General features: G+C 45.9%; 1 protein-coding gene across 8 annotated transcripts in view; it reads left to right on the forward strand.

The window, feature by feature from the left end:
- The window catches only part of LRFN5 (leucine rich repeat and fibronectin type III domain containing 5), a 161,078-nt gene extending 139,626 nt beyond the window's left edge, over positions 1–21,452 (forward strand). For 4 of the 8 annotated variants that reach the window (XM_032765791.2, XM_032765792.2, XM_032765794.1 and 1 more), the window contains exons 2-3: positions 8,989–10,396; positions 11,171–12,992. In XM_032765791.2, coding sequence (XP_032621682.1) covers positions 9,009–10,396; positions 11,171–12,113 — 2,331 coding nt within the window. In that variant the 5' untranslated portion in view covers positions 8,989–9,008 and the 3' untranslated portion in view covers positions 12,114–12,992. Of the gene's footprint in view, positions 1–8,988; positions 10,397–11,170; positions 12,993–18,405; positions 18,460–21,047 lie in introns of those variants that run through there. The other 4 variants (XM_075065724.1, XM_075065723.1, XM_075065725.1 and 1 more) reach the window with 4 other exon arrangements.
- The last annotated feature ends 1,205 nt before the right edge of the window (positions 21,453–22,657 follow it).

Genomic DNA, 22,657 nt, shown 5'->3' on the forward strand with positions numbered 1-22,657 from the left:
AATCACTTACTTTCACCTCTGTGTAGGAGAAACAACCTGTGTGTTCATGGGAGATTTCAGTTTCAGTGGCATACACTGGAGGTCTCATGCTGCCAGTACTAAAACATCCTTGGAATTTCTAAACAAGATAGATGACAATTTCCTAACTCAAAAAATACTTGCATCCAACATGAGGATTCTATATTACGATCTTATCTTGACAGATAAAGTGGAACTGATCACAGCATGAAATTAATGATAACTTAGATACAAATGATCATAACGCGTCACATTTCTAATGTGCAAAAGAATATAGTTCCAGACCAGTGATATGTCTATGTGATGCTTTAAGAGAGCCATTTCACAACACTGAAACAATTATGACACATTCAGCTGGGAGGAAGAATCTACAGAAAAATCATGAATGTAATTAGGAATCATTAGAACACTCTATTAGATGGCCCCAAAGCCGCAGTTTCCAATTGAGGAAGGAGGAAATGTGCTGGCTAAAAACGACCTGGTAGAAGGGAAAGGCAGCTGGTAAAATAAATAATAAAGCATAATATTATAACATGGCAAAAGGGGAGGTGATGTAATTAATGTAATCAAAGTTTGTTAGATGTAGAAAAATACATGAGGGAACATGACACAAGGAGAATCTATGGTATCTGAGTTAAGGACATAAGAAGATTAAATATATTTATATGTATATATCGGGCGGGGGGAGGGGGGGGAAGGAATCCTGGCACTGGTACTGCACTGTTACAGGAAGGAAATGGAAGAATGATCAGTAATAATGCAGAAAAGGCAGATGTGTGCGATAAATATTTCTGTTCTGTAATTGGGGATAAAAGAGATGATGCAGTCTCATAGTATGGTAATAACATACTTTCAATTTCACTAATATCTCGGAAGCATGGTAAACAGAAGTAACTAAAGTTAGACATTTTAAAATCATCAGACCCTGATACCTTGCATCCAAGAGTTTTAAAAGAGCTGGCTGATGAGCTCGCTGGACTGTTCATGCTGATTTTCAATATGTCTTGGAGCACTGTAAGGGGAAGTTCCAGAAGACTGTAAGGAAGCTAATGTTGTGCCAATATTCAAAAAGGGTCAATGGGATGACTTGGGTAATTATTGGTTTGTTCAGCCTGACATTGATCCTGGGCAAAATAAGGGAGCGGCTGATACAGGACTCAGTTAATAGTGAACTAAAGAAGAATAATGTAATTAATGCAAATCAAAAAGGGTTATGGAAAATAGATCCTGTTAAACTAACTTGATTTTTTATGGCACATTTGGTTGCTAAAGGTAATAGCCTTGATCTAAGATATTTAGACTTCTGTGAGATATTTAACTTGGCACCTCATGACATTTTGATTATAAAGCTAGAACTATATAAATTTAGCATGGCACCTGTTAAATGGATTAAAGGCTGGCTAACGGATAGGTTTCAATATGTTATTGTCAATGAGGAATGATCATGGAGCGGCTGTGTTTTCAAATGAGGTCCCACAGGGACTGGGTCTTGGCCCTAGGCCATTTAACATCTTAATCAATAACCTGGAAGAAAACATGAAATCTTCACTGATAAAGTTTGCAGATAACATACAAATTGGGGGTGTGCTAACTAATGAAGATGACATGTCACTGATTCAGAGTTCAGAGTAGCAGCCATGTTAAGCTTATGCTCAGATAAATTTGTTAGTCTCTAATGTGCCACAAGTACTCCTGTTCTTGATTCAGACTCCTGTTCTGGCTCACTTGGAAAACTGGGCACAAGCAAACAAAATGTGTTTTAATTGTGCTAAATATAAACGTACACATCTAGGAACATAGAATGTGGGCCATTCCTACAGGATGGGGGACTCTGTCCTGGGAAGCAGCGACTCTGACAAAGATTTTGGGACCATGGTAGATAATCAGCTGAACACGAGCTCCCGGTGCGATACTGAGGCCAAAGGAGCTAATGTGATCCAGGGATGCATAAACAGAGGAATCACAAGTAGGAGTAGAGAGGTTATTTTATCTCAATATTTGGGAGTGGTGAGGCCACTGCTGGAATAACTGTGTCCTGGTGTGCTGAATTCAAGATGGTTGTTGCTAAATTGGAGAGGGTTCTGAGAAGAGCTATGGGAATGATTAAAGGATTAGAAATTCTGTTTTATAGTGATAAATTCAAAGAGTGCAATAAATTTAGCTTACCAAAGAGAAGGTTAAGTGGTGACAATCAAACTCTGTAAGTATCTGCATAGGGAACAAATATTTAGTAGTGGGCTCTTCAGTCTAGCAGAGGAAGGTGTAATATGATGCAATGGCTGGACGCTAACGCTAGACAAATTCAGACAGTAGATAAAGCATAAATTGTATAACAGTGAGAGGAATTAGCCATTGGAACAACCAAGCAAGGGTCCTGGTGGATTCTCCATCACTGACTATTTTTAACTCAAGATTGGATGTTTAATGTGGAGAATGGGAACCGTATTCTCCTACTTAGCCCCCCAGAGTGAGGTGGGGAGGGGAAACAGGCCAGCTGGGAATGGCAATGTAGATAGGAGGAAAACGCCTGGAGCAGAAGAACGAGGAGAAGAGTAGAAAGGAGGGGCCAGAAGTAGGAAGGGAGGAGGGAGTCATGGGCATGGGGGAGGGACTATGCAAGGAGAAAGGCAGGAGGCAGAGGAGACGACTGCATCTTTCCCGACAGGCGCCCTTCCCATGACCCAGTCCCCAGCTAGCAACAGAGTCACTGTGCTCTGAGGAGCGAGCACCGGGATGTGAGTTAGGCGCTTCTGAGTTCCAACCCTGTCCCTGCCAGTGAGGCGCCATGTGCCTGCCTCAGGTCTCCCAGCAGTGATATCACTCGTATCTGTGTGACTGGCATGCCTACAGGCCTGGGCCAGGGCCTGTATTTCTGCCCAGGGCTCAGAAAAGCTATGGCACGTTACCAATGCAAAGGGTTGCTGCTTTCCCGAGGGCCAGGAGTTGTGGTGAGCTGGGAGCACTTGCAATGAGGAAGGGGGTGGGCACATGAAGGTGGGGAAGAAATGATCATTATTAGGAACACTGAATGAGAGGCGGATGGAGGGAAAGGAGCAGGAAAGGGAGAGAAATAACAGAGCGCTCAATAGACTGTTTTTTTTTAAACAATGTTATTAAACTGTCTGGTAGCAAACCATTGCAGAGAACTAGCCAGTAACGGTTGCTTTTGGCCAGCAGGTCACAGCTGTGTGGGAGAAGGCCTCAGACCCCAGCCTGTGGTTGCCGATAGCAGTGCTGTTGCCCCCTTGGCTGGCCTTGTGTTCACATCACTGCCCTTGGCCGAGGGCAAGTGGGGACTTATCTGAGGGAGTTTCGGGGCAGAGGTTCTCCTAGCGTCATAGCTTGCCAGTGGGAAACGTTACACGTAAATATGAGAGAGGTTTAACACTGAATCTTCACTCTGATTTGCAAACTGGCCCCAGCAATATCCACATTTTCTGAGTAAGGAGCAGCAGCCCTATTGCTTGGTTTTTATACCAATACAGAGGCTCCATCCGGTCCAGTCCAAGATTACGTCTACATGTCCCTCTGGCGGTGTGCACTCCGGTTTGAGGTGGCTTGCCTGCACTCTCTCTAACCAAGTTAGTGCATTAGAACTAAGAGTGTAGACGTAGCAGTGGGAGTGGTGAGAGGGGAGAGCAATCCTGTCTGGGGTGCTAGGTACGTACAGGGGGCAGCTAACCCCATATGCAGCCGTGGCAAGGCTCAGTTTTGAGTGTGCTAAAGAGATCAGATCTAGTGAGGGAATGCCTCTGAATCCCAGCCCCAGGTCCGTGTAGACATACCCTGTGTGGTGGCAGCAGGAGCTGGCCAGGAAAGGGAAGCTCTGGCTCATGGGAATTCTAGGAGGTTGACAGTTCATTTCACTTTCTTTGTTCTGCGTCGACATTGCAGGATTTCCTGCCTAGTGGAACCATCCATTTCAGTACCCAGCTGCCTGGCTACCGGGCAGGCAGTGTGCCCCTGGGTGCCTAACCCACCCACAGCCCAGCCTGCTTTCCATTGAACATTTTGATAGATTTGACATGTGCCAATGGAAAGTTCAATTCTGTCCAATCAGCATATTCACACAGAAACCAGTCAGAGTGGCTGGGATGGCGCAAGTGGCAGCTGCAGCCATTGGGTGGTCACTGCTCTGCATACGGCCCACACAAAGGCTTCGAGCCTTGCATCGGGACATAACTCCATTCAGATGCAATTCTCCCCTGCTCCCCACCCTGTGCTGCATTCTACCAAGGCAGTGCTTCCTCACCATGTCATGCTGGGACTGGGGATGGCAGCCACCAGCACCTGTGCACTCCCGCTCCTCTTGAAAGCTACTCTAGTGCTGGGTATTTGGAGCAGGGATAATGTGCAGTGTGCCCTAGTGTGTCTGTGCAGCGTGTAGTGGTGTGCCTGCACAGTGTGTACTGGTGTGCCTAGGCAGTGTGCCCTCGATGTATTTGTGCAGTGTGTCCCTGGATGTGTCTGTGCAATGTGTCCCAGCATGTGCCTGGGCAGTGTGCCCCAAGTGTTTCTGTGCAGTGTGCCCTCGGGTGTGTCTGTGTAGTGTGCCACTGGTGTATCTGTGCAATCTGCCCTCGGGTGTGCCTGTGTAGTGTGCCTGGATGTGCCTGTGCAGCGTGTAGTGGTGTGCCTACACAGTGTGTACTGGTGTGCCTAGGCAGTGTGCCCTCGATGTGTTTGTGCAATGTGTCCCAGCGTGTGCCTGGGCAGTGTGCCCCAGGTATCTCTGTGCAGTGTGCCCTCGGGTGTGTCTGTGTAGTGTGCCTGGATGTGTCTGTGTAGTGTGCCTGGGTGTGCCTGTGCAGTGTGCTGTGGGTGTGTTTGTGCAGTGTGTCCCTGGATGTGTCTGTGCAATGTGTCCCAGCGTGTGCCTGGGCAGTGTGGTCCAGGTGTGCCTGGGCAGTGTGCCCCAGGTGTTTCTGTGCAGTGTGCCACTGGTGTATCTGTGCAGTGTGCCACTAGTGTATCTGTGCAGTGTGCCCTCGGGTGTGTCTGTGTAGTGTGCCTGGGTGTGCCTGTGCAGTGTGCTGTGGGTGTGTCTGTGCGGTGTGTACTGGTGTGCCTGTGCAATATGTACTGCTGTACTTGTGCAGTGTGCCCCTGCATTTGTCTGTGCTGTGTACCCTGGGTGTGTCTGTGCAGTGTGTCCTTGGTGTGTCTGTGCAGTGTGTCCTGGGTGTGTCTGTGCAGTGTGTACTGGTGTGCCTCTGCAGTGTGCCCCTGCATTTGTCTGCACAGTGTGGCCCAAGTGTGTCTGTGCAGTGTGCCCCATGTGTTTCTGTGCAGTGTACCCCGGGTGTTTTATGCAGTGCGCCACTGGTGTATTTGTGCAGCATACTCTCGGGTGTTTCTGTGTAGTGTGCCCCCAGTGTTTCTGTGCACTGTGCCCCCTGACGTGTCTGTGTAGTGTGTCCCTGGGTGTCTCTGTGCAGTGTGTATCAGATGTGTCTGTGCAGTGTGCCTGGGTATGTCTGTGCAGTGTGTACTGGTGTGCCTGTGCAGTGTGTCCCTGCATTTATCTGTGCAGTGTGCCTGCGGGTGTGTCTGTGTAGTGTGCCCCAGGTGTCTCTGTGCAGTGTGCTCTGGATGTGTCTGTGTAGTGTGCCTCACATGTTTCTGTGCAGTGTTCCACTGGTGTATCTGTGCAGTGTGGCTCGGGTGTGTCTGTGTAGTGTGTCCTTGGTGTGTCTGTGCAGCGTGCCCCATGTGTTTCTGTGCAGGGTGCCAAAGTGTATCTGTGGAATGTGCTGCAGATGTGTCTGTGTAGTGTGCCCCACATGTTTCTGTGCAGTGTGCCACTGGTGTATCTGTACAGTGCACTCTAGAATGTGTCTGTGTAGTGTGTCCCTGGGTGTGTCTGCTCAATGTGTACTGGTGTATCTGTGCGGTGTGCCCCTGTGCCTATCTGTGCAGTGTGCCCTGGGTGTCTCTGTGCAGTGTGTACCAGATGTGTCTGTGCAGTGTGCCCTGGGTGTTTCTGTGCAGTGTGCCCCCGGTCATGTCTGTGTAGTGTGTCCTTGGGTGAGTCTATGTATTGTGTCCCTGGATGTCTCTGTGCAGTGTGTACCAGATGTGTGTGTGCAGTGTGCCCTGAGTGTGTCTGTGCAGTGTGGACTGGTGTGCCTGTGAGGCGTGCCCCTGCATTTATCTGTGCAGTATGCTCTGGGTGTGCCTGTGCAGTGTGCCCCTGCATTTATCTGTGCAGTGTGTGCCAGGTGTATCTGCGCAGTGTGCCCCACATGTTTCTGTGCCATGTGCCACAGTGTATCTGTGCACTGTGCCTCTGGGTGTGTCTCTGTAGTGTGCCCCGGATGTCTCTGTGCAGTGTGCTCTGGGTGTGTCTGTGCAGTTTGTGCTGGGCATCTGTGCATGTCTAGCACATTGTTGTCATTGCTGTATTATATAAATAATAGCATGCTTAGACACCGGAGCAATGGTGAGAATATTTAGGACACAGGATGAAAACAAAGCTGCCTGGATGCACGTTGGTTGGGAACATGCATACATGCTCTAATATCTATTGGCCTTGACACAACAAGATCAGAGGAAAACACTGAACAAGATTTATGGACACTAAATCATGCTGCATAGTAAATAACGTGAAATGTACTAAACAGGTGCAAACAAGCATCACCATGAATTAAGCTTCTTAGTTGTTGTCTAGAAAGGTTATTTTTGTGGTGTTCTAGTCCCTATTCAGCATCTGAATTCCCACTACGCTGATTCCATTTACAGGAGTACAATCTTTCCAACATATATTACTTACATAAAAGGCCTGAAACTTAATCCTCAGAATGTATTTAAACATCACCCTCGAAGTTTACTTGCTGTCAAAATTAATGCAAAAATGGTGCTCCGTGGAGCTACAAAAGGTTTTATTCTAAAATTTTACTATTTCTACAGGAACAGCCTGCTTCCCATGAGTTCAAGGCTAGCAGAAAAGGGAACTAATTTAATTGGTGCATTTATAGTCCAAGAATAGCCAGTTGTCTCTGAAGGAGTCCAGTATAAATTGGTGTAACATTGGATTTTACAGAGAAAGAATTACACTCTCAGCTGGCTATAAAAAATAAATTTGTTTTTATATCCTTTTCCAGTTGTCAGATAAATGCCGATTCTCTAGAGCATGTATTATGGGAGAGCCGTTGGCGGAGAGATTGATTCAGTGATGAAGGACCATTTTCTAGTCCCCAGGTGATATGCTCTTCTCTGTTTAAAAATACAACCTGCCTAAAAGGAATTTGTTAGAGAGGAAAACCTCAGCACCTACATAGGAGTGCAAATACTGTCTTGCTAACGAATGATATAACAATAGTTTATGTTGAGTAAGAACTTTTTAATTCAAGATCAGAAATAGATAGCTCAGTATATTGACTTTGATAGAAATAAACCTTCTGCAGGAGTTCATCATGTGTTGGAGATGGTCATCAACACTAAGAATCATCAGCCTCACCCTCAAGGCTGTGTTAATTTTTTAAACTATAATTTGTTGGGTGAAGCCCTCTTGTCCGAGGAACTCAGTGGTCTGAATCAGAGGTTTGGAACAGCTCCTGCTTACATTAGCTTCAGAAGGACTTTTAGGTGCTCAGCATTTCTGAGGAACAGAGCTTAGGGGCTTGATATCATCACTGATTGTCTTTGCATCTTACAGTGTCTTACTTCATTTCATTTCCCAATTCATGGACAGACTGGATTACTGTTCCCTGTTCAAAGTTCCCAGGGCTTGCCTAACAACTGTCAGAAGCTTTGAACCCTGGACAGCTGTGAAATAGCTTGTATGTTTGCGTATGCAGGGCTGTGGGAGCCATGTCAGTCCCTGAATATTAGAGAAACAGGGTGGGCAAGGTGCTATCTGTTACTGGACCAACTTCTGTCCCTCTCACCAGCAGTAGTTGGTTCAATAAAAACTGTTACCTCACCCACCTGGTTTCTGTGTGTTATGGCCATTTCAAATATACTCTCTTTATAGTAGTATATTTATGTAGCTGGTGAAGTGGTTGTGTAATTGTGGTGTGTGCGGATCTACTAGAACCCAGTTCTAAGACTAAGGCTGTAATTATACTGGCAGAATTTTCTGGGGGCTGGGGGAATACATTGTTGCTACCCAGGGAGTTGGAGAAAGTGATAATCATCTAAAATTTGGTTGGGTTCCCTATTTATCTAGCCCTCCGCCAACCAAATGGTTAACAATTTATGAATGGTAGACAACAAATTCTTTAGAGTTTGTTCTGCACATAACACTAAGAGCTTAGGTGTTGGGTAGACCTGTGTGTTCCACTTGCTGTTTTTAGGGAGACTGGCCGAACAGCTGCAAGGTCTATACAAACAGTTGCAAGGCTCCTTTTCCGCCCAGATGACTACTTAGCAGTATCACAAAGACACATAAAAAATTGAGGGGTTGACAGTGTCTGCTCAGGAGAGGCCAAGGAGTGGCATAACCAGGTGATGCAGGTCCAAGAATGAGTTGCACTGGCAGGGGCTTCAAAATGTGCTGCTGATAGAACGTAAAATTCTGTGTGTCTGTTATCCAACTGCTATTTCCATAAGACCAAACAAATAACGCATAAACCACCGAAGAATTCTGTATTGGTCTGCTGCTTGATAATGGATGACACCTGTCACCATTAAAAAGTAAATCCATGGCTTATGAATGCCCATCATTATTTCATTGTATTGGGGTTCGTCTCAGCCTAATGGGACCACTTCCTGTTGGTTTCATCATTTTTACTGCGGTAGCACCAAGACTGGTGCCTCATTGTGCTACTCAGTGTACAGACATGTACTGAGAGACAGCCACTCCCCCAAAGAGCTTACAGTCAAAATAGACATGGACAGCTTCTCAATCCCTTGAGCCACAGCCCAGTGCTGTATCCACTAGCCCATTCTTCCTTTCTTTGCCTCCTTATTGCATGGGTTGTGTTCCACATGGGGGATATTAACAATGTGCTTTGCGCTCTCTTGCAGGCTCTGAAACCTGATCTACAATGGAAAAGCTGCTTTTGTATCTGCTGTTCATTGGCATAGCAGTGAGAGCCCAGATCTGCCCCAAGCGCTGTGTCTGTCAGATTTTGTCTCCAAATCTTGCAACCCTTTGTGCCAAGAAAGGGCTTTTATTTGTTCCCCCAAACATTGACAGAAGGACTGTGGAACTGCGACTGGCGGACAATTTTGTTACAAACATCAAAAGGAAAGATTTTGCCAACATGACCAGCCTCGTGGACCTGACGCTATCCAGGAATACAATAAGTTTTATTACACCTCATGCGTTTGCTGATTTGCGCAATTTGCGAGCTTTGCATTTGAACAGCAACAGGTTGACTAAGATCACCAATGACATGTTCAGTGGTCTTTCCAACCTGCACCATTTGATACTTAACAACAATCAGCTGACTTTAATTTCTTCCACAGCCTTTGATGATGTTTTAGCTCTTGAGGAACTGGATTTGTCCTATAACAATCTAGAAACTATCCCTTGGGATGCTGTGGAGAAGATGGTTAGCTTGCACACGCTCAGTTTAGACCACAATATGATTGACCATATTCCTAAGGGAACTTTCTCCCACCTCCACAAGATGACCCGGTTAGATGTCACGTCAAATAAATTGCAGAAGCTGCCACCTGATCCTCTCTTTCAACGAGCTCAGGTATTAGCAACCTCAGGAATCATCAGCCCTTCTACTTTTGCATTAAGCTTTGGTGGAAACCCTTTGCATTGCAACTGTGAACTCCTGTGGCTGAGGCGTCTTTCCAGAGAAGATGACCTAGAGACTTGCGCTTCTCCTCCACTGTTATCTGGTCGGTATTTTTGGTCAATTCCAGAGGAAGAGTTCCTGTGTGAACCACCTCTCATTACTAGATATACCCATGAGCTCAGAGTGCTGGAGGGTCAACGGGCAACTCTGAGATGTAAGGCCCGGGGCGATCCGGAGCCAGCCATTCATTGGATTTCACCAGAAGGCAAACTTATTTCAAATGCAACAAGGTCGCTGGTGTACGACAATGGAACGCTAGATATACTTATAACAACTGTGAAGGATACAGGCTCCTTCACCTGCATAGCATCGAACCCTGCAGGAGAAGCCACTCAAACGGTGGATCTTCACATAATCAAACTTCCTCATTTGCTAAACAGTACAAACCACATTCACGAGCCTGACCCTGGCTCCTCGGACATCTCGACATCCACCAAGTCAGGGTCAAATGCGAGTAGTAATAATGGGGATACTAAAGTCAACCAGGATAAGAAAGTTGTAGTAGCAGAAGCAACATCATCCACTGCGCTACTCAAATTTAATTTTCAAAGAAATATACCTGGAATACGTATGTTCCAAATCCAGTATAATGGTACTTACGATGACTCACTTGTTTACAGGTAAGACAGATCCAATGACATCTGGATGTGCACTTAGCTCTTGTTTCCTATTGATTTATTAATGTGCTGTTCCACTGCAGTCTATTATTGAGGAGTGGTTACAGTACCACTTAGCCAGATCAGAACACCGTCCTCAGAAGCATATGGTGCAGGGCTTGTGAAAAACTAATGCAATTTTCAACTAACAAATAGGAAAATTACTTTGAATAGTGTTATTTTTGGATAATCCAGTCTGACCTTTATCCCCTGCAGTAATCTGATTAGCAGAAGGATTGAAAAGTTAGATGAGTTAAATGGATCTTACACCCTCAGTTTCTGAAAGCCTGGGAGAAAGATGTCCATAAATGTATATCCACTAAGGCCCTCTAATTCTGTCCTCAGTCTCTCTGCCGCTCAGCCTGGTGCAGTGCATGCAGAGGTGTTTTATGTGCTAAGTGGATTTGTTTTCAAGTCAGCTAATGTAACAGTCACACCTTTCAAAACCAATTTGTCATAAATGATTTTTTTTTTTTGTTATTTAGAAGTGGCTCGTCTCAGGAGCTCTACGCTGCTGAGCAAGGCAATTAATGGGCTTGCCAATGGGAGATGCAGCGCTGCTAATGCAGGGCCAGATCTGCCACGGGCTTAGAGCCATTGGAGTCAGCCCTGAGTCCTCCACGGGTGCAGTATGTTAATGTCCCTGGGGGGCGATCGCCTTCGTGAGTGTTTGAGAGTTGGAGATGGGAGATGACTTTGAGTGCCTTGTTTAATAACATCAGTTCCCTTGTCCCCCAGAATGATACCTCCCACGAGCAAAACTTTCCTGGTCAACAACCTGGCCGCTGGGACTCTCTACGACCTGTGTGTCTTGGCAATCTATGACGACGGCATCACCTCCCTCACGGCCACCAGGGTCGTTGGGTGCATACAATTCACTACCGAGCAGGATTATGTCCGTTGCCATTTCATGCAATCCCAGTTCCTGGGCGGCACCATGATTATCATCATTGGTGGGATTATCGTGGCCTCTGTGCTCGTGTTCATCATCATCCTCATGATCCGCTACAAGGTATGTAACAACAACGGGCAGCACAAGGTGACCAAGGTCAGCAATGTTTATTCTCAGACCAACGGTGCTCAGACACAAGGCTGCAGTGGTGCGATACCCCCATCAATGTCCAAACAGGCCGTCGGGCATGAGGAGAGCGTCCAGTGCTCCAGAGTCCCCAATGACAGTGCGACTCAGTCCTCAGACACTTGCTCGAGCCAGGACTCCACTACCACTACCTCTGCACTGCCTCACACGTGGACTTCCAGCGCTTCTGCCTCCCAAAAGCAGAAGAGAAAGCCTGGGCCAAAGCCAAGCAACGAGCCACCGAGCGAAGCTCTCACAAATACCGAGTCCCAGAACACTAACCGAAATAACTCCACTGCGCTGCAGCTAGCTAGTCGTTCCCCGGCCCCTGCCAAAGGGCCCCCCACCTACAAAAGAGCACAATCAAAGCCAAGTAAGTTTCTCACTTTGCCAGCTGAAACATCCAGAGCAAAGCGCAGGTACTCCCTGAATGGAGAATTAATGGAATACCGTTGGTATGGTAACTCCCACAACACAGGTGGATTATGGTCTAAAAGGAGCATGTCTATGAATGGGATGCTAATTCAGTCAGACAATTCTGATGTGGATAGTGGAAAAGCAACTTTCTCGAGTTCTGAGTGGATATTGGAAAGCACTGTGTGACCTGCTGTTTAAAGTGTATTTGATTTTATTGTCATGAAAAACAAAACAGCAAACACTGTCTGAGACCTCCCTGCTGGGAGATGGGGCTTTGGAATCCACTCCTGGCTTGCTGAGTTCTGGCTTGTCCAGGCAGGGTTCTGTGTGAGCTGCCCGGGGCACACAGGTTTTGTTCTGTTTATTTTATTTTATTTAATATAACAACCGAAGGCAACATTCAAAGATAAAATGATTAAAGGAAAAAAGCATGAAACAGCACCAGTGCCTTCCCCTACTCTAGGACTGGCTTCCTGGTTCTGCAGTAGCAGAAAACAAAAGAGAGTTTCACAGAAAAAGCCTTTTCTAAAGGAAATGCTCTTTCCTCCATGCTAACAAAAGACAACTTATGGATCAATCAGTAAAATGATATTTTTTAAAATGATCAGACTGTATGTTTCTTTTCAGTGACAATGGTGTTGCCTTTGTTTTTAGGCAAATGCTGTACAGAAACAACAACTCTGTGTTGTTATGTTGTGTAAAATAAAAGACTCAATAAGTGTACCCAGCCAGTGTTAAAGGAAGTCCCCTTGGAAGCAGTCTTCTTGGTGTAGGTTCCTCAGGGGTTCCCTGGTATTGACATTACCAGCCGTTTTCCCAGCTTGGGCAGGGAGGGGAGGAGAAAGGAGATGCCCTCAGTGTTCTGGGGTGAGTAAAAGTTCTGTTTTAGTGTGTGGGAATGAAGACACGGGGCCAGATCCTCATCTGGTGGAGACGGGTGTTGCTTCTCCCCAGCCAGTGACAATGCCTGTGCACCAGCAGAGGACTTGGCTCCGAGCCAGAATCCCAAATGCAGATGTGTCGGCATTCAGGGCTTTGATGTGTGTTGTGTAGGGGTCAACAAAGGCTCAGAGCATGACAGGTCTTTCCTTGTGAGCATAGTTGGGTCTCCTGAGATGGGGGAGTTTAAGGTCTGGTTTGTAAGGCTCAGAATAAATGGAGAAAAACAATAATGCAGGCCCAGAGCTGCCATCCCTAATCAGTAAAGACACATGATGATTGCAATGGGGAGTTATGAGTGCAAGGGCAGGAGTATCAGGCTCAGAAATTTGCAGCCACCCTCGCTAGCAGGAAACCTGCCCCGTCTTCATCCCCACTTTAGCAAGGACCTGGCAGGAAGGCAGCCTTGACACTGTACCCAGCCACAGTACACTGCAGTACCAGGCAACACCAGAGCTCAGTTTAGCCATCTGAGACGAGCGGCCTGGGTCCTGGGTGCTGGAGTCTTCCCATGACCCTGCCTGGTGACAACCCTACTGTTCTCATACATGGGAAATAGCAGATCTGTCAAGACACTGTCCCCAGTACAGACCTGATACTGGCCTTGGATGAGATGTGAGGGCATAGCATGACTATTAGTGATGGCTAAAAGGAAGGCACTTCCAGTTTCATGTTAAGATAAATCTCTGAGGCTGCAGAGCAGGACTAGGCGGGTGGATCATCTTCTGGCAAATTAATAATATTAATTAATAATTAATTCATAATTAATGCAATCCTTTCCCAGCCCTGGTGCTTCTTTTGGTTGGCATTTCTGTATGTTCACATACTATCTGGCGATTTCTCCGCTGCCTGGGTATAATAAGGGACATGGAAGGCAGTCCCAGCCATGAACTCGCCTGTTATGCGATTGTTGTGCCTTGGGATTTAAATCCCTTTTTCAATGATATAGTAGGAAACAAAGAGAGAAGAGCAATGCCGTGAAGGAGTGGTGGGATAAAGCTGCTGACAGAGCCACTCCAGTTTGTTGCATAAAACATCAATGTGCAGAAATAGATGCATAACTACTGGAACAGTCATTTTCACAAGGAAAACAAGTGTTTCTGTTGCTCTGTTGTGTCCATTACCCCCTCACCCCATTCCACTCTTCACTTCACCTCAGCTTATTTAGTCTCCGTGTCTACATGAGAGATATTTCAATGGCGTGACAATGGTAATATGCTACTGAATGCAAATCAATAGTTTTAGCCTCACTTTGGCAACAGATCAGACCTATACAGAAGTTAAGCTTGCAGGCCATTTTTCCTTAGCGGTATTGGTGTTATGCAGAGTACAGTAACCGAGTGAGAGATTTTGCACTCTGTTATTTTATATCCAATAATTTGGTGCTTGAAACCAAATAAATCCCAATGATCTGTTACAGGACAGCCCTGTTCTGCATCAGTTTAGCCTCTCATCAGGCCTATATTGCAGCGTTCCTATTGCCATCACTGGATTGCATCTGCAAAGGCATTGCAGGATTGGGCTCAGAAAGGGACCCATCAGAGTGTTCCAGAAGACAGACCATGCTGTCACGTTGTGCTGGAAGGAGAGAAACCCTTTTTTTAAAAAAGCCCACTTTTCCCCATGCAACTGCAGAGACCCACAAGGAAACCTAAGCCCCAAATGATGATATTCAATTCCCAATGAGCAAGTTGAAAACCTCAGGGTTTCCCTGCCATCCATGCATTATTGGTCCCTTTTGGCGGGGGCACACACTGCTAGCTGCTAAAACGCTTTGTCACAAAGGACCCCACCTTATTATTCTAATTCCCATAGTCTTAAAGTAAAGGTGTTGTCAGACATGGTCTGTACGGAGGGAATAAAAACCTACGGAGCCGGCGTATTGAACCTGTGTGTAGGTGAGAAGGTAGCTTTACAGGGTTTTCTGCTGATCTGTTTGTTTCAATCACGTGCAGTTTAAAAGTACCAAACAACAATACTATATCTGTTGTCTGAACTGGAACTAATGTGTGTCTAATTTGCTGTGCAAGTACCAAAATATTAATAGCTTCTTGGGTTTTTCTTCTTTACATGAAAGAGTCAGTTTTGTAAACACTAAAGCTAAAAACTCCATCCACCATGCATTTCTCTAAGAGGCTTACAGGGACCTGCTGGCACCATTTGGTTTAATTATATGATAACATTACAGGAATACTTAGACTGGATATCAGAGAAGGTTATTCACATGGCTCTCTCTCCCTTCATCTGAAAGATATGCGGTGTATATGCACTGGGCATAAAATGTCTGCTATTCCACTGTAATAAATGTACAATGGGACCTTTCATTTTATTCAGGTTTTCTAGCGGCTTGACTCCTCCAAAGGGTGGAAGGACGGAGGAGAATCTGTATTCTTCCAGTTCTGCAAAGCCAGCTGTGCCAATTGCTTGGGCAGAGTGCTGGGGCAAAGGCATTCATTATTCAGAAGAACAAAACTTACCCACACGTACGCAGTATGAACTACTGCACACCCTGCAGAAAAGAAGAGAGATGGTACCAAGGCCTGGTGAAACCGACCCCCTGTGCAGGGAGGCCAGCATAAGAACTAGATACCACTAAATCCTCGGGCAGTAAGTGGAACATAGTGGCACCTACCTCATGTGTTGGCTCCCTGCACGGGCGCCTTTCACCCACTAATGATTGTGTTTAGCCCTTAGTCAGCAGAGGACTTCCCTCAATGAATTACCTCAGTGCCTGTGGCTTGTAAAATACAGACCCAAAGGGGCAGTGCGACCCGAATTACGCTGCTAAGAGCTCAGCAGTGAAATGGTGTCTTCTCTTAGAATCACCAGAGGGGGGAAATTCACAAGTGTGTCATTGGTTCTAAAATTTGCTGGCACGTGTCTCGTCTCCCAGTCCTTCTGACGACATTAACTGTTCTGTTGAGAGAAAATGCCCTGGGTTTGCTATATGGGTTTGGTGGGAGGAACAGAGCTGGGTGCAGAGTGTCTTTGCTGTGTTAGTTGTTCCATTTGCTGCCTTTCTGGTTGGGCTTTGGGGGGTTCCTTACTCTGTGCTCAATATGGGACAGTTCAGTTCTAGGTGCAGATGTGACTTGACTTGTCCATTGTGCTTTTATTTACTTGAAAATGCTCCATTTTCCTCATGATCCTATGCAAAAGAGCAACAGTAGAACCATCAGTCAGAACTACAAGTCCCAGCCTCACCCCCTCCAAGAAAAAATGGAGTCCCAGCTGTCAGCCTGTCGAGCTTGCATTCAGCTCCATGTTGTCCTTTAGCCCAAATTCTGGCTCTCTGCCTTGGCTCTCAGGAAATGCAGAAAGTAGAGACAAGGGCCCGCCCTGCATGCAGAACTGTGAAGCTGGGAGAGCAGAGGGTAAATGCCACTGGGTGTGTGAGTATCCGAGGGTACCGGAGAAGATTCAGCCTCTCAAGGGTGCAGATGGTTATCCCATTACTAAGTACTGTTCCTAAATCAGCCAATCTTGTCTGTCCAATGGAAAACTCTGCTCCCTCATGTCTGTCCACAATACACAGGTGAAATCATTGTTATAGTTCAGAAACTCTTTGACCCACCTCTGTTTCAGTGGCCAGGTGCATCATGAGCATCACACACCTTTAGGTAGAACTCCGCTTTCTCAGTGTGCGTGCCAGATGAACATTCACGCCGGGCTCTTGGTCGCTGACTTGCAAATCTTGTAAACATCAGCCAAGTCTAGCTCAACCCTTTTCCCCGTAAATGGAACATTGCCCACCCATGACCTGAGAGCGCCTTATAAATATAGGGTGTCAAATCAGAGAAGCTTTGCTAGTGCGTTAATTCAAAGCAGCCCCTGCACTGCTGTATTATACCTCACTGCAAACTCCGGCTCCCACAGGAGCCATGGGCCCCTCTAAACTGGAGCCCCCGCTGCACTATTGACAGAATGCTCCTCTAATCAGCATTATGCTTTTGTGTGTGAGGTTTGAAAGCAAAACTGGGAGCTTGCCTTTGATTGGTGCATAATGTGTGGTTCCAGAGCAGACGAGCGTAACAATCTGCTAGACCAGCTGGGAAGAGCAAGGCCTTTGCAATGCTGTAAGAAGGCTTGGCCTTGCTGCTAAGGAAAACATGGTTGTATTTCCCAAGGAACATTCAAAAGAACTGACAACTGTTTTTCATGCTCTTGTTGTCCATTATTTAGGCAATAACCTTTCAGAAGGCTAAAATCACGTTACAAATCAGATCCTCAAATGGTGTAAATCAGCATGTCAATGGTGCTACTCTCATTTACACAAGCTGAGGCTTTGACGCTTGCTTTTGCCTGTAGCAAACACTGTGCTACATTTTACTATGTTCCTGATATTGCAAAGTCAATGTGAATCCTTCTGTGGAATTCCTGGTCTGTTTCACCAGCAGCAACACTGGCGACAATAGCAGCAACATGCATCATCCAGAGGAGGGAGAAACATTTTTTTTTCTTATTAGTTAATACAACAAGCAGCAGAAGGGGAGTTTATGCACAGGCCCGTCTCATAATATAGTATTAGGGGTTGTTCTTGTTATTATTTCCCATTGCCTCGTACTAATTAAAAGCAGACGGCGACTCTAGAAGTTGCTGCTCAGCAGAATTACTAGTTTGCAGCCTCACTAAATCTGTACCAACGTTTACTGGCTTAGTCGCAAAGTCTCCCTGTTACTGTTACCGTGCTGAGTGTAAAGTATATGAACCCCTCTATACAAAAAATTACTTGCCCCAGGCAATTCAGCAAACAGATTTAATTATTTAAGGCGGCACAGGTTTTTGGTTAAAAAACCAACCAACCAATTGACAGTGTCCTATTTACTACAACCATCTAGGCAATGCTTGTTAGTTGCAAACCGGTACCTACAGGCCTTTTAGGATACCACTAGGTGTGACAGATGTAGTATCATTTATGCTAAAGAGTTTGCTACAGAAGCTACCAATGAGTGAGGCAGCCCCATGTGCCACCTCTCTTATTAGCTTCCGGTCGTGTCATCGGCTAGTTTCCAGTAGTCACATAAATGGCTGTATTGCCTTTTCCTAGCTATGTTGGGCTTTACTGCATATCATCAAACATTTTAGGAAATTGTCTCCAGGGACAGTTGTCTCCCCTTGTGCCAGAGGTGCTGACAGATAGAACTTAACTCTGTTCTATCAGGAGTGTTCATTCAAGTAAGAAACCTAAACTGCATTACATTTCCTGCATTACAAATGTCTGGGTTCTGCTTCCACACACTTCCTGCATCATGGCTCTTGCTTGCAGTTCCAGACCAGTGCTGGGCTAAGTGGTGTCTCCTGACATTACTCTACTTTGAAGTATCAAAATATTGATTCTGCCTATAGCCCTGCCTGTAGAGAGTTCTTATCCCTCTTATTCTCGCCTTTCACAATGTAAGTGCCACTTCAGATCATGTGGGTGCAACAAATTACAACTTCTAGCACTCACAGCAGTCTAGCATCGCTTTGTTTTCTGAAACCTATCGAACTGGGACACCAGCTAAGAGTGATGCCGTTATTCTTTCTTTTTTCTATACAGGGGTGGGAAGATAAATTAGCCATTAGATTTCGACTGTCAGAGTAAATCAACACTGTAAGTAACAATTTGTACCAGCTACGTGGTCTCCCTTTGACAGTACAACGTGTGTATGACTTGCTTTCCTGAGAGACCCAAATCCACCATTGCTCGCAGGGGGGCAATGGGGCATGCAGGGTATTCTGGTTACAGGAGGACCTATATAGGGTGACCAGATAGCAAGGGCGAAAAATGAGGACAGGGGGGTTTTCTGTGGGTGTGAGGGGGTAATAGGCACCTTTACAAGACAAATCCCCAAATGTCGGGACTGTCGCTATAAAATTGGGACATCTGGTCACCCCACCTACGTAAATACATCTGAGCGACGCTAGCAGAGTGAATAGTTGAATCCTGCCAAACTCTGCTCACTTTACTCACAGGAGGCTTTGGATGCAACTGGCCAACTCCCAAGAGTCAGGTGTCCAGGGTGATGTCATAAGAAAGGAGTAAGCTTAATCTGAAGAGATGATAACTGACTGTTCCTGGAGAATCCACTACCACACAAGCACTGAATCCAATGAAGAACATTGCCTGTCTGTTTGGGCTTAAGAAAAAACCTGCTCTCTGTGTTGCACTGAGACAAGCTACATTGCATAAGGAGATTTTTAAGAGCTTTGTATCCTACTTTTGCACTGTAGGGACAGGTTGTTTCCTGATAAAGCCAGCACTTAGGACCAAGATAACACAGCTAGCTGGCTGTGCACTCATTTGCTTTCAGACAACCAACTTCCTGGAAAAATACCACTTCATTTCTGGGTTTCCATTCACCTGCCTGCAAGGACACTGACTCAAACTGCACCCGCACAAGCACCCAGCCAGCACTGGAGCAGCAGCAGGTTTTGGAAGCTGAGGGTAACACGTGCCCCCCACTATGCTGAGACCAGGAGGTGGTTTTTCCTGCCTGTAGAACTCTCCCCCCACCTTTGCAGGGATGTGCATTTATCCATTGTTCCCTTGTCACTTGCCTGAGACTGAGCTCTTTGGAGCAGGAGAGGGCGACCAGCCATCCCCATTTTATAGGAGGCTTTGTCTCATAGAGTCGCCGATTACCCCCCACCTGTCCCAATCTGTCACACTGGCTGTCTGGTCATCCTAGGGCAGGACCATCTTCCACTTCCTTGTGCGTATCTAGGGCCTGGTCCAATGGGGCCCTGCCCTTCGTTGGGGCTTCTGAGTGCTACAGAAGACAAATGATCCCTCCATGGAAATGTCACCTGCTGCATGTCAGAGACAGGAGGGCATCTGAAAATTCACCCCATCCCAGTTTGCATAGGGAGCCTTTGGCCCAGTCATGCTCCTAGCCCTCATTTCCAGCAAGCTTCGTGACACTTCCCTTCAGACCTACAAGCCCTGGGATTCACACCCATTGCACACCATTGGCGCTGTACTGTGGGGGCAGGACGGGGCGGGTGGCAATGGGGAGCTGGAACTCAGGTGGAGCCATGGGCTCTCCATGGGAATCCTCTGGAATCTCCCCAACCCCTCAAGATCCTGGGCCGGAGGGGTAGTACACAGACCTCTCTGCCTGCCCTGCAAGGGAAAATCCCACTCCAAGATGGAGCAGCGGGTAGAAAGCTGGTGGCACTTTGCCACTATATCCTATCCTATTCCCACTGGAGCGGGTAGCACAGCCCAGCTTCAGCCTTCTCCAGACTGGACCCGCCGGATGGACCACTGAGCCTGGAATAACTGATCTTGGGGAGCAGGCTGAAGGCCTCTGAAAACCTCAGCAAACTAGGAAGCAGTTTTGAAATAGACAGTCTAGGTCCTATTAAACTGCCACACATGCAACATGGCATTTTAAAATGTCAGCTATTCGACTGGTGTCTAAAAAATTCCTTCCTCTTCCCCACCCAACGAGGCACTAGATGAGCTAGGAAGGGGTCAGGTGAAGTTTTATTGTTGGGACAGTGTGTGTGTGTGTGTGTGTGTGTGTGTGTGTGTGTCGAGGGGGGATTCAGTACACGAAATGTGAGATTCTCTCCACAGAACCAAATGACTGTTCTGTCATTGGCTTGAATGAGAGAAGGAGCAGCCCTGGAATTTACAGACAAAAGATGGATTGCAGAGCCATGTGTTTTGTCCTAGTCGTTTGCACTCCAGTGGGCTCCATCACTCTGGCTTCTGCCTTTCAGTTTCTGCTGGTTGAATACGAGGGGTTTGTTAAACAATGTATTCAATTAACTGCAATTTTTTTGGGGGGAGGGGCGGATAACTTATTCCATTAATTGTTTTTTCTTCATTATTCACCCGGCTCTGCTTGCCATGGGTTGGCATTTGTGTTTGCAAACAGCCACCCTAAAATAGTGCAAGAGGGATTCTTTGTGCTGAAAAGCACTGATCAGCTGTGGGTGGCTAAATGGCAAGCGGTCTCATTTCTATTTGACCTTTCAAAACTGATCTGCCAAACCCTGTCTCCCCTTTTGGCTGTAGTTCACAAGCACAGAGTGTGCAGGGATCGTTAGGCTATGGTAGTTGGGCTATACCTGTCTGAAAAGCTTTTCTGCTCCTCTCATTTGCCCTGCATTTGTAGGACATGGGATTAACTGCCTGGCTGAGTCCTACCCTCTATTTCCTTATTGTCTTTGTTCTGGATCTTTTCACAGACCCGGGGACTGAGCTGAAGAGCACCTGCCCTCTGCCACCTCCAGAAAGTGTTACCATTGATGTTTTCACTCAGCAACAAGCAACATGATCCAACTCACTGAAGATTAATCTGTTGAACCAATTCTCACCCAACTCTCATTTAACATCTACAGCCTTCACCAATAGGCCATGGAGTCGAGCTTCCTTGGATTAACATGCTTTCCCAGTTCCTGGATTCCCCACCCCCCAACTTTGACATTTATTATAAATATCTTTTCTGGCCTTCAAGATTTTTTTAAATAAATAATATTGGCGGCAACAGCTTCCATATGACCTCGTGTTAAATGTTGCCAGTGGTGAATTCACAGACTGTAAAACGCTTAGTAACTTATATCACCTTAACAAATAAACATTTTACTATGGCAGAGTGTGCCTGCTGACTGATTTATAAAAGCAGGGCTTGGCAAATGCTAACTGATTGTACCAGGTCTATGATGCCATTCCTTACAAAGCATCCCTACACACCTCACAGGGTAGGATGACAAATGGGAATGAGGATATGGAGGTAGATATTACCACAGCCGAGGTAGAAGCCAAACTCGAACATCTTAATGGGACTAAATCAGGGGGCCCAGATAATCTTCATCCAAGAATATTAAAGGAACTGCCACATGAAATTGCAAGCCCATTAGCAAGAATTTTTAATGAATCTGTAAACTCAGGGGTTGTACCGTACGACTGGAGAATTGCTAACATAGTTCCTATTTTTGAGAAAGTTAAAAAATGTGATCCGGGTAACTACAGGCCTGTTAGTTTGACATCTGTAGTATGTAAAGTCTTGGAAAAAATTTTGAAGGAGAAAGTAGTTAAGGACATTGAGGTCAATGGTAATTGGGACAAAATGCAACATGGTTTTACAAAAGGTAGATCGTACCAAACCAACCTGATCTCCTTCTTCAAGAAGGTAACAGATTTTGTAGAAAAAGGAAAGGCAGTGGATCTAATTTACCTCGATTTCGTAGCATTTTGACTGGGTTCCACACTGGGAATTATTAAATATTGGAAAAATGGGGATCAATTATGAAAATATGAAACTGGATAAGGAATGGTAAAGAGAGAGACTCACATGGGTCTACTGAAAGGTAAATTGTCAGACGTAAGAGGATGACCTAGTGGAGGTTCCTTCAGGGATCTAGTTTTGGAACCAATCTTATTTAATCTTTTATATACCGCTATTGCCAAGTGGAAAGTGCTAATAAGTTGTGTATGACACAAATGCTGGGAGGGTATTGCCAAAACGGAGAAGGACCGGGATGCCACACAGGAAGATCTGGATGACTTGTAACGGAGTAATATAAAGGATGAATTTAATAGTGCAAAGTTGCCAAGGCCATGCGCTTAGGATTAATAACAGAACTATTGTCATAGCTGGGGAGGCATCATTTGGAAGTAACAGAGGAGGAGAAGGACCTCAGAGTATTGGTTGATCACAGGATGTCTATGAGCCGCTAAGATGATATTGCCATGAAAAAAGCTAATGCAGTCTTGGGATGCAACAGGTGAGGTATTTCCAGTAGAGATAAGGACGTGTTAATACCATTTTACACGGCACTGGTGAGACCTTATCTGG

The sequence above is a fragment of the Chelonoidis abingdonii genome, chromosome 4 (assembly GCF_003597395.2).
Source record: "Chelonoidis abingdonii isolate Lonesome George chromosome 4, CheloAbing_2.0, whole genome shotgun sequence".
Taxonomy (NCBI): Eukaryota; Metazoa; Chordata; order Testudines; family Testudinidae; genus Chelonoidis; species Chelonoidis abingdonii.